Raw genomic sequence first — 12,300 nt, forward strand, 5'->3', positions numbered from 1 at the left:
AGTTCCTCTGGACAGCTGCAGCAGCTCCACACTCAGTTAATCCAAACAGGAAGTGAGCAGGTCCAAACAGGAAGGAAGTGCCTGAAAGTGATTCAGATATTCATTTGCAGAGTTTAATTAGTTTTTTTTTTTTCAAAATCTTAATAGATTCATTGCCACAGGATTAAAAATCAAAGAAGTGGCCTACCATGGCTATAAAGCTGATCCCAGTAGGAAATGAGTCCTTGACTCTGTAGGGGCAGTGATAGCCATGCCAGGCCAGGGACTGACTGCAGTTCTACTGAAAGGTGCCTTGGTCAAGGTCAATGATCGGTGTAACTGTGATGTAGCAACCATACCATGCATAGTGCTTTAGGTTAAAAGAATATATTAATTATGTATGTATGGTTCCAAAAGAAAAAAAAAAGCTCCATCCCCTTTCTTTTTGTTTTTTGTTTTTTTAGAACTCGACTACCGCTCATACATCCACTGAAAATTATCCAAATGGTGAAATGTCATACAAACAGTGGTAACTGTTATTTGACCTGCCTGTTTTGATGCTTGGAAAAGTCTAAATTTAAGAAAGTCAGTTAGGACCGCTTTGACTCTGCCTTTTGTTACACAAAGCTTTATATAAGAAATAGATTATTTGAATTCCACCCCTGGTTATACTTCAGACACTCAGCTGGAAAGGTTACAAAATCTGCTGTGGGAAAGTTAAAAAACCCAAATTTCCAGTCAGTGAACTGTAGCAGAAGCATAGAAGATTATTGTGCACTTTGGAGTAGAGCCAGTCATCCTTAGGTGCCCCCTGCAGTGGCTTTGAAATTCTAAGCTGCACAGCACTCCGGAGGAAAATAATTGACTGACAGCCCTGAAACAGACCTAGACATCACACACTGTGAGAGAACCCTGTACTTAGAAGTTCAGGAGGAAAAAACAACTTTGTTTTTCACCTCTTGAAATTTATGTCTCATGACACTACTACTGTAATTACTTTTCATTATGACTACTGATCCTGACATGTCCTGATTCTGGATGTATCAGGATAAGACATGTCTTCAAATAGTTTGTTAATTAATTATATATCAGTTTTATCTTTATCCAACAAAAACAGCTACACGTGGAAATTTCTATTGTGAATGTGTTTTGAATGCACGTAACACTTTATGCTGCGAACTGTACTCCTCCATTGCAAAATCCAGCTAGTTCCCCAATCAGGCAGCCAACAGCTATTGAACTGGGCCATTTAGTCGGAAGCTTCTGTTGTGACACTGTTTAAAAGATCGTCCCCTCTGATCTGACCAGTGATAACTTGTTTAGCCGCATGTCTTCATTCAACCACTGATTGTCTAGGTGGTTTCCAGAAAACAATGAGGGCTGTGACGATAATTTGCAAATGTCTTGAAGGAAACCTGGTCTTCTTTGAAGAGATGCCATCCAACCACATGAGTTTGTAGATTTAAAACAGAGTCCAAGGAGGCCGGCCGTAGGCAAAACAGAGTCCCAGGAGGCTGACTGTGAGGCCGGAGGCGAGGCGGAATCTCTGGAGGGTGGCCAAGAGGGCACCGACGAATGAGGACCTCTGGAGGACTGCCGTGGGGACTGTGATGTAGGAGGACCTCTGGAGGACGACTGTGACGACGGTGATGAAGGAGGACCTCAGGAGCATGGCGTCTCTCCAAAGCATGAACCTTGGAGGATGGCATCTCTGCAGCAGGAACATTGGAGGCCAGCAACTACAGCACTGGAACCTCGGGGGCTGCCGACTACGGCACAGGAACCTGGGAGGAGGCGGCACAGGAACCTAGGAAGAGGCAGCACAGCTTGGGATCCATGAAGAGGCGTAAAGTGCCTGCTGAGGGGCCTTTGAGGCCAGGAGGGCCAGCTGAGGCGCCTTTGAGGCGTAGAGGATCCACTGAGGGCCTTTGGAGGCGTGGAGGGCCAACTGTGGGGCTTTGGATTCGTGGAGTGCCCGGTGAGGGGCCTTGGAGGTCTCATCACCTTGGAGCTCTCACAATTCTCAGTTTTACAGTTAGACCCTTCCTGGGGTTCAGGGGTCTCTGTATGGCACAGAGTGTGCTCTGATAGAGGATCTGCCTGAGGCAAAGCGCTAAGTGAATATATCTGAGGAGAAGTGCTAACAGGTTGTAACTGAGGAGTCGAAATGTAACAGGTTTTGAATGAAGGGTAGAAACGCCAACAGGTTCTGACTGAGGAGATAGGACACTTGGTGGAACTGGCTGAGTGCATAGGACACTGAGGGGAGCTAACTGAGGAGAAGGGAGGACTAGGTTTGGAGTTCTGGAAACATTTCTAGTCCATTCTTAAGTTCCTTAGCAACACTTACCCGCTTCCAAGGAGGACTGATTGACGGGTAGATCGTCAAATGTGCTTCTGAAGAGTTTTAGAAAGTCTCTGGCCTTATTACTTGGTGGCTCTGCTGGATCCGTGTTGGCTGGTTCCTTCTTTCAAGGTTGGGTGGATATTTCTTTAATGACCTAAATGCAGTGATAAGGAGGCAGAGACAAGTTTGTAGCTTTAATAAGTTCCCACAGGCAACTGAGGCAAAAATAAAAAATATTGAAAATACTGAAAAACAAAATCTAGTGAAAAAACAGGTGTGTCTTAACTGTGTGCATGTCGGATAGCAGGCCTGTCAGATGGGAGGATGAGTTTCATTATTCTGGAAGCCTTGACTGGTAAATAATTTGGCCGCCACACATTCTTCTTTCTGTTGGATCACTTATTCATGCACCTGTAGTGGTTTTTCTTGTATGCTGACTTAGACATTTGCTGAACCTTTTTTAACCTTCCTGTTGTCCTCGGGTCAAAATGACCTGCCACTGTATTAAAAAAAGCAAAAATCAACTAAATGTAGTTTTTTTTTAAACATGAAACATTTTCCTAAACTGGCCCCAACAATAGAAACAGTAAAATGTTGCTTTTATGACCACTTCAAGGCAAGCTGTACAAAAAAAGGTACAAAGGTGGTCTTTGAGTAAAAATGACCTGTGAGGCAAATAGAGTTGAAAGTAAGGTCACAGAGCTATTTACCAACCACAGAGTGTGACTTTAGAAGACCACCTGTTTATTTTCAGAGGTTATACAGGTGCTGCAGGGAGGACCTCAAATTTTGTCATTGCTGAAGCCATGAGTGTGCATTACAATGTCGAAGAGGCTTTAGAGCAGGTTTTCTTAGATGTCCAGGAAGACAACTCTGATTCAGAATAGGAAGTGGAGGATGTCAAAAACCCTCAAGCTGAGAGAATTGTTCCTTACAAACTGATTATGTTCATGGTAGAGAATCCTGCTTCACAGCAGAACCTCGAGCCAAACATACTCAAACTGTGCAGGGTCATCTTTGAACACACCATTTCACTTTTCTGTCACCAGTTCACCACAGCTCTTCCACACTTTCTCTGCTTTCTTTTTCTCATCGTCTTCTGCTTCTTTCCCATCGCCTGGCTTGCCACAGCTTTGCCTGCTGTGGATTAGCAAGCAGGTAGGTCCGAATCCATATAACCTGGACTGGATGTCTCATAAGCAAGACAAGAGGAGGGTGTTCCTGGAACAGCTTATAAAGGCACTTTTAACTCCACTCATTGAAAGAAAGAAGCATGTCCCAGCACGAAAACCTCTGCAGCAGCGGTGAAAGCTATTTAGAGTGCAGGAGCTCCTGATCAACATGAGGATCCATCTACCACAGCCACTTCACAGATGGGGCAAGTAAAAGGAAGAGATGTTAGTTCTGCCCTCAAAACAAGGACTGTAAAACACATGCTGCAGGTGTAGGAAATATATCTGCAAAGGCTGTGCACTTGCATACTGCCCAACATGTGAGTTGGATGGGTTATGGTATTTTTCATATTTTTGAATTGTATTGTCTTAAATTGGTCACTGGAGAAAAAAAGATTAATTGAGGCCTGATTGATTCATGGAGTCATTGGGATGAATAAAATAGATTCAAAACTAATTTTTGCACATTTCTTTCTTTTCTTAAGCTGTACAAATTCAAGTAAAGAGGGCAAATTTGAGTATTCAGACATTTTGTGTTAAATGACAACATTTACCACAAAAAGCTGCTTATATTGGGGGTGTAGTGAAGACGGGTCATTCTGACCCGGAGGACACATGGTGTAAACAGAAAATGAGGACAACATGAGGGTTAAAGAACACTGATTTTCTATTAAAAATATTCATCCAAATATTTCAATATAATTCAGTTTATTTATATAGCGCCAATTCACAACACGTCATCTCAACCAGATCACACAGTCAAACTGATTCAAAGGTTTCTATCTAAGGAAAACAAGTTGATAGCATTGACTCACTGACACAAATGCAATCCCTCACACCAAACATGTTTGTAGCGACAGTGGAGAGGAAAAACTCCCTTTTAACAGGAAGAAACCTCCAGCAGAACCAGACTCAGCATGAGTGGCCATCTGCCAAGGACGACTGGGGTTCAAGGAGACAGAAGCACACATACAGAAAGAAGCAGAGATACAAAAGGCAACTGTCAATCAGGAAACACACAACCAGGCAGATGAGCTCCAAGCCAGCCCCCACATCAGAGGACAAAGAGAGCACATCCAGTTAGTCACAGTCAGAGAAACAGGACTACACTGTCAAACAGGCTGAGTTTGAAAATCTATATACAAAAGTGTTGAGAGCAGCAGCACAGCTGATTTTTCTCCAGGATGATTTCATACCCAAACAGGAACAGACCAGATGAAGCAGAGAGAGAGAAGAGTGTTAGAGATTAAACTAACAAATTCTGCAGAGTGGGAGAATAGAGATAGAATGAAGCAGGATGGCAAAAAAAAAAAGGGCTTCCTATGTCCTCCAGCAGTCTAAGCTTATAGAAGCATAACTATAGAGATAGCTTTGGATGACCTAAGCCACTCTAACTTTATGCTTTATTTCTGCCTCACAGACTAAAACTGGAAGTTGGTTGCACAGGAGAGGAGCCTTATAACTAAAAGATCAATTATAGCATCCTCAGGGTATTTGGTTTGGTGTTTGCTACTGATCGCATAAAGTTCTTTCAGGGCTAGCTTGGCATTAGCATCTGAGGGGATAAACACAGCAGCTAGGAAGACAGAAGTGAATTACCTTGGAAGGTAATAAGGTCTGCATTCCATCATAAGATGAACATAAAATGGAGCTTGGCCGTTTTAGGCTTTATATGCAAAAAGGAGGATTTTAAACTGTTAGAACCCCACCTAACAGCTTAGAACACTGAGTTTCTGGATTCGAGCCCTACTTCCACAGACTGCCAGTCTGGGTCTTTGAGCAAGACCTTTAACCCCACACTGCTCCCCGTCTGCCCTACAACAGCAGCCCACTGCTCCCAAAGGGGATGGGCGAAATGTAGAGCTAAATTTCTCAAATATGAGATCAATAAAGTTCAATTATTATTATTATTAAATTCTATTTTGAATTTAAGGGCATTGCAGAATATTTTTGCATAATTTAAAAGAACCGCCCCCTCCTCTTAAAAAAAAAAAAATGATGTTTGAAGAATTTATAGCAAACTCAGTTAACTTTTTTTTTACTTTAATTAGATTATCATGAATTACTCCTTATGGATTCTTTTCAAATTTATTTAATTTCGGTTATGGCAAGACACGGTCTGGATGGAGTAATGAGTAGAGAAGCTGCAGTGGGGTGTGTGCAATGGGGTGTGTTAAACTATGACTCCTCTTCCTGGTCTGCACCCTGGCTTCTCAGGGTTTAAGAGGATTAATACATTTTAGCCATTTGGAATTTTTTTTTATCAAAAGTCAACAAAGCATTTTGGAAATTTCAAGATACAACATGATTTTAATTACGTTTTGATTTTGGGTCTATGATAGCGAAAAAGATTTTTTACAATAGAAACAAATTATTTTGGGAGTTTTTTGCTTGAAAATGTTTAAATTAATGAATACGCTTTGTATTGTTCCACATGTCCTATTATTTTGTACCACTCAATGCAACAATTTGTACTGGCCAAACCTTTTTGCAGTCAGAGCTGTTCTGAAACTTCTCTAACTCAGTTGATGTGCAGGAGAGGTTACAGCTTTTGACTGTGGGGAAGAGAAAAGTACTCCTCTTGAGGAGCACACTACCTGAGGTAGTTTTGTAGTTATTGTATACGTCTTATTTGAAGCCATCAAGCTTATTTTACTGACAGTGTAATAGTGATTCATTGAAACCTTTCTGTGTTATAGTAATTATCAGGTGAGAAAACACTCCAGTTAAAGTCATAAATCCAAAACACTCACACTTCAAAATTACATATCTGTTTTGGGACACAGTTGCAGCTCCATCTTGTGGCTTAAACAACATGCAGCCTTTAAATTAGATAACCATTTAGGTAAAGCCCATAACATCAGCCCCCATAGCCAGTCAAACCAAAAGACCCACACCAGATTGTTTAACACTCAGCAGGATGGAAGACGCTCCTTCTAAGATGTGCCATAACCTTGGACAGAACACCTCACAGGGTGCCAAAGAGCGCGGCAAGTGGGAAACCAAGAAAGAGTTTATCTTGAGTGTGGCCGGTGCTATTATTGGACTTGGCAATGTGTGGAGATTTCCATATCTTTGCTACAAGAATGGTGGGGGTGAGTAATTGCACTGGTTTTCTACTTGGTTGGAGGGAGGCTTTGCAGACTTATGTACATACAAACTTGCATCTTTAGGAGATACTTGAGAAGTTCAGTTCTGTAAAAAAAAATAAATAAAAAGAAATAAAAAGTAATGTACAACAACAGTGTAAAAAGATGAATAAAAATCAAATAAGTAAGGATTTTTCAGGTCATGAAAGCCTGCAAAGATAAATAACAAAAATATCCTTTATTCTCCCCAGTTGGGAAACATAGGTTTTACCAGCAGGAAGTTGAAGCATGCAGATTTACTCAAAGATAAAAATATTAACAGTATAAGAATATAAAACAAGGGTAAATTTACAGTAAAAAAACAAAAAACCTTTCCATTATATACTATCAATACTTTAGTCAAGAACAGTCACCTTTTTATTTTGACTGGACATTTCAAACTTTTAATAGGTTACAGATCATTTAAAAGTTTAAGCCAGAATCATCAGATTGCAGGGGCATCTGCTGCTTCTCTACAGTATGTGTGTTTGGCCATGTACTTGTTACCTGGGTGGGACAATTTCCTCAAAATATGATACATTCAGGGGGTTTATAGATATTTGTGGGGATGGTTGGTCCCCATGAGGAGAAATTCACTTTTTGGAGTGGGGTTAGGCATAGGAAAAGTTGGGAATTGAGTTTAGGTTATGTTTCGTGTAAGGGTCTTGATTAGGACATGAAAATATATGCTATGTGAACAGAAGTCAACGAAAAGTCCACACAGGGATAGTGTGATATATTGTAGGTTTGTGTGCGTGTTTTGTATTTGACAAAGTGGGGCCCATTTTGGCATGTCTCAAAGACATTGGGCAAGATAGCACATTGTGGGCACCAACTGCTCCTTGTGGGGCTCAATGCCTGAACCCCATGAAGAGAATAGCCAAGGTGGGAAATGAGTCCCAGTTAAGCTGTTTGAATTAAGAAGAGGGTGTGTGTAGGGGTGTATGTGTGTGCTCTTACCCACCTATCAAACAGGGGACAGTCATGTTGTTGAACACTCACCAACAGGGGACAATCATTTTTAAGGTCCTTCCTTTGTCATGCTCTAAATCATGTTAAAAACATGTTAAAAACCAAAATTTTGTGTGGGTGTCTGTGTGTGTGTTGGGGGGTTCTTCTGTTTTGCATTCAGACTTAGAACCATTTTTCTAAATTTCAATATAAAATTGAGGACTGGTTGTTGCAAAGTATGGCCTCTATATTTCATAATCTACCTTGTTTCCCTTTAGTACCATCTTTGGGAAATGTAATATTTATTTTTATGCATGTTATGTAGATGACACCTAGCTCTACAGTATGTATATGGTACATCTATCTCCAAATTTCCTCCTGTGCTGATGCACAGACCTATGTAAAATTCCCTATGCTCTAGGATTTCCGTTAAAAGAGTGACAAATGACTGTCCGGTAATTAAGCTGCATTTTAAAACTGCAACCACCATTTCATGGACTATGTCTGTGACATACCTCAAAAGAACACCAGACATTAATCTCTTGGCTATATCTTGGGTTGTTGCACATAAAACATCCCTCCTATCTTAATGTCGGCAGATATTCTCCCTTCAATTAATTGCTTGATAGCATGTTTTTACTCAAATCAAAGTTGTTTGGACATGAAATTTGACAGAGAGCCTCTGCATTGTCCGCCCAAAGCCTTGATCTTATTGCTTTTTCAATTAAACTTAAGTTGCTCTTTTAAGCATAGATTACATTTTCCAAAAATATTGTCAATGTCAAGACCACCATTGTCCAATATGTATGCAGTTTTATCATGCACACGTCTATATCTTAAGCTTGTCTTTCCTGGGATCTTCATAATCTCCATGCCAAGGAAATATTCATTTACTTTGGTAATGATCCAGATCAGGTGCGAATTCTAGCTATAGTTGTACTCCCCAATTTCCGGCAAAATTTTCTACTTGGCAGTGCAGTGCCAGTGCTTTTATAGTTAGAATTAAAATGACTGCAAACATGGAAAAACTTAAAACAATTAAATCTGATTTCTTCAAAAAGTCTGTTATTTAATGACTCGATTATTGATAATCAATTTGATTTATTTTGTCTCACAGAAACTTGGCGGCAGCCTCATAAATGAGGCAACCTGCTCTAGATATTTAAATTTTCACCTTCTGGGAGAGTAAAAGAAGTAGCAACAATTTGTCAGTCTGACTTACTGATTAGTCCAAAGCAAGTTAATAGTTACAAATCTTTTGAACATTGAACCCTTAGTTCCCCCATCCAAATTGTACAAAAAAATCTCGTCTGTTTGGAACTTTGTATCTTCCCCCAGGTCCTTACTCATTTTTCAGAGTTTCTGTCTGGTGTAGTATTGAATACTGAAAAGATCATTACAGTTGGGGATCTTAACATTCATCCCAACATTGAAGGTTGTTGTGCAAGTTAACCAAAAGTTTATGAATATATTACACAACTAAAACTGGAAGTTATAGTTAATTAATACGTCATTCAAATTGAGGGTAAAACAAAATAATTATTATTAGCTGAGTGGGTATGACTTTAATTTGCTTACTCACCAGGGTTCTTAGTCTCTTATGTAAATGGGTGGACCAGCTGTTTTAAATCCAGTTGTCTTTCCAAATTTAGCAGTTCAGAGTATGGCTACCAGCAGAGTTATTAGTCATTAACCAAATAAATCTGTCTTTTCTGGAGTTAATTTTACAACTCACAGCCCGAGATGCCTCCCTTTAGCTACAGCAGTTACCTGTGGGCAGCCCTCATGTAGCAGCAGGAGTGGCAGCTCTTAGGCATTTGTCAGTACAAGTGTAGCACAGATCAGTGCCTCATAACGGCTCCTTGGCAAACAGCAATTGGGTCCTACTGTTGTTCCTTTGGCAGTTCGATTTAGGTCGATCAGAGCTGGATTAGCTCTTCTCTGCTGCAGCAGGTGGGATCATGCAGGACACAGGAAAAGCGATGATCAGCTCCTTCTGAATCGTAGGATGGGTAGTCTGACTCAGTCCAGCTAGCACAGACCCCTCAAGAGGGATTTGGTTGTTACTTAGGATAATTTTCAACTGAGAAGCACTTAGTCTAGGCCTTTAGTGGCCGCAGACCACTGGCAACAGGAAGTTGAATGGGAAAGAGCTCCTCTTATAGACTCCGTCGGAGGCGTATGCCTTCAGAGGGGAGTCGTTCCGGTTACATCACTGACATTTGATCTCAACAAGGTGATTGCTTAATTGCAACCTTAACTATTGTCTTAGACTCGAATGGCTTTGTTCAAAATGTAATATTCCCCTTCATAAATTGATGGTTGTCATGATTTTATCAAGAGCTTGGACCCACATGCAGAGAAACCAATACAGAGAGACTAGGTAAAAAGTTTAACAGGTTTATTGAGAAGTTTGGTGGAGATTCCAGTGTTGCTCTGAACACTGCTCAACCGGAACTGAAAGGTGAGGGGAACACACTGCGGTTAGTTCAGGTTCAGTGGGTGAATTGATTCTCGAACTTGAAGAGGAGAAAAGGTTGGCAGACTCACGTTTCCAGAAATTAGGTTGACTCCATTAGGTGCGGAATGTGTTCCGGTGTTTGTCTAATACGGTGGAGGGCGGACAGGGTTACCCAGAATGCAGTTGCTTGTAGATGAATGGAGAAAGACTGACTGCCACTCGGATTTCCTGCAGTACTTGCAAGGACTGTTGTACAGGTTAATCCCTTGCTCAGTGAGAAGCTGAAACGTTTCCTCTGGGAAAAGTGGATCCAAACCTCCGGTTTGTTTCCTCAGCTCAGTTTGAAGCTTAGTTGATCCTTCCAGGGAGAGAAGGTCCGAAAAATCCAGATTGCAGGATGTTTCCCTGCCGAGAAGCAAAGACAAAAAACAATGTTAAGACTCAGGTTGACAAAAGCTCAGTTTGGCTCAGCAAAACTCAGCTTTGCAAGAGTACCCAAAACTGGCAAACACTCTGGCGTCGAGGTAGTGGCAGTCAGCAGCTTAGGAGCACTCCGTTAGCAAGATAACCCCTTGCAGGTGTGTGAGGAGGAAAATCAGAACCAGGTGGCGCCTGGTGGAGGAAGGAAGACAAACATACAAACACACAGACCACAAAGACTGGAGTCCTAACAATGGTTTTGTTGATGGGGTTACTACACTCAAAAATAGAAATGCAAAACTTTTGGCTCCCATTTTTGATGAGATGAACTCAAAGACCTAAAACTTTTTCCGCATACACAAAATCACCATTTTCCTCAATTATTGTTCACAGAGCAGTCTGTATCTGCGATTGTGAGCAATTCTATTTTGCTGCGATTATCCGTCAAACCTCACAGGGGTGAACTATCAAGATGCTGATTAGACATAATGTTTAGTCTATATCTATCTATAGATAGATACACTTTACAATGTTGACTTTACAATTCACCGGATCATAAAGTCAAACTGATTCAGAGTTTTCTATCTAAGGAAAACCAGTTGATTGCATCAACTCACCAACTCGAAAGCAATAGTAACCAAGATAACTGTTGAGTGTAAATGGTACACAGAACTGAACTGGACCTCACCAGACACATATGAACCACTCTAAGATGGTACTAGTCTATCAGTAGATATCATCATCATCTTACTCTTCCTGAATGTTACAGGCATCGCCATGTTGATTTGCTTGTTTACCTCTAGAGAGCAGTAGTACAGTAGATCATCACTAGGAGGTGACGAACCATGCTAGCGTGATATGTAAAAGGTCATAAGAACCCGAGCTTGACACAGTTAACTGATCCAAGCTTGGCACGGATCGGTTTTCAGAGGGTAGTGTAAAAGGGGCTAATAGCAGCATAACTATAGAGATAGCTCAGGATAACCTGAGCCACTCTAACTATAAGCTTTATTAAAAAGGAAAGTTTTAAGCCTACCCTTAAAAGTAAACAGGGTTTCTGCCTCACTGACTAAAACTGGCAGTTGGTTCCACAGTAGAGGAGCCTGATAACTAAAAGATCTGCCTTCTATTTTACTTTTAGAAATTCTAGGAACCACTAATAAACCTGCAGTTTGATAGCAAAGTGCTCTGTTAGGAACATAAGGAACAATCGTATCTCTGATATAAGATGGAGCCTGGCCATTTAAGGCTTTATATGTGTATTTATGTTTAAATTCTATTCTGGATTAAACAGGAAGCCAATGAAGAGAAACTAGGATGGGAGAGATATGATTTCTGTTTTAAAATTTCATCAGAACTCTGGCTGAAGCATTTTGGATCAGCTGAAGGCTTTTAACTACAGATTGTAGACTTCCCGATGTAAAGAATCACAATAGTCCAGCCTTGAAATAACAAATGTATGGACTAGTTTTTCAGCATCCTCTTCAATGGCTGTGCGAAGTTGCTGGATATTGGCAAAAACTGGTTCAGTCTGTTGTATACGCCAATCCAGAGCACCCCAAACATGCTCAATGGATGAGTATGGCGGTGTCTGGTGAGTATGCCGGCCATTCATGAATTCGGACGTCTTCAGCTTCCATGAACTGTATACAGATCCTTGCAACATTAGGCCATGCATTATACTGAAGCAAAATGGGGTGATGTTCTTGCATGTATCGCAGAACAATGGGCCTCAGGATCTCGTCATGGTATCTATGTGTAATCATAATTTCATAAGTGCACCTGCGCTCTTCATTCATAACAGACGCCTGTAAATAAAAAAAATATTTAAAAAAAAAATGC

The 12,300-nt window shown here is 40.8% G+C and overlaps 1 protein-coding gene across 1 annotated transcript in view; it reads left to right on the forward strand.

The window, feature by feature from the left end:
- Nucleotides 1-6,401: 6,401 nt before the first annotated feature.
- The window catches only part of LOC107100095 (sodium- and chloride-dependent GABA transporter 2-like), a 44,062-nt gene continuing 38,163 nt past the window's right edge, over nucleotides 6,402-12,300 (forward strand). Inside the window, exon 1 of the mRNA XM_015398461.1 lies at nucleotides 6,402-6,593. Coding sequence (XP_015253947.1) covers nucleotides 6,419-6,593 — 175 coding nt within the window. The 5' untranslated portion in view covers nucleotides 6,402-6,418. The remainder of the gene's footprint in view (nucleotides 6,594-12,300) is intronic.

Source organism: Cyprinodon variegatus, unplaced genomic scaffold, assembly GCF_000732505.1.
Source record: "Cyprinodon variegatus isolate N-32 unplaced genomic scaffold, C_variegatus-1.0 Scaffold936, whole genome shotgun sequence".
Lineage (NCBI taxonomy): Eukaryota > Metazoa > Chordata > Actinopteri > Cyprinodontiformes > Cyprinodontidae > Cyprinodon > Cyprinodon variegatus.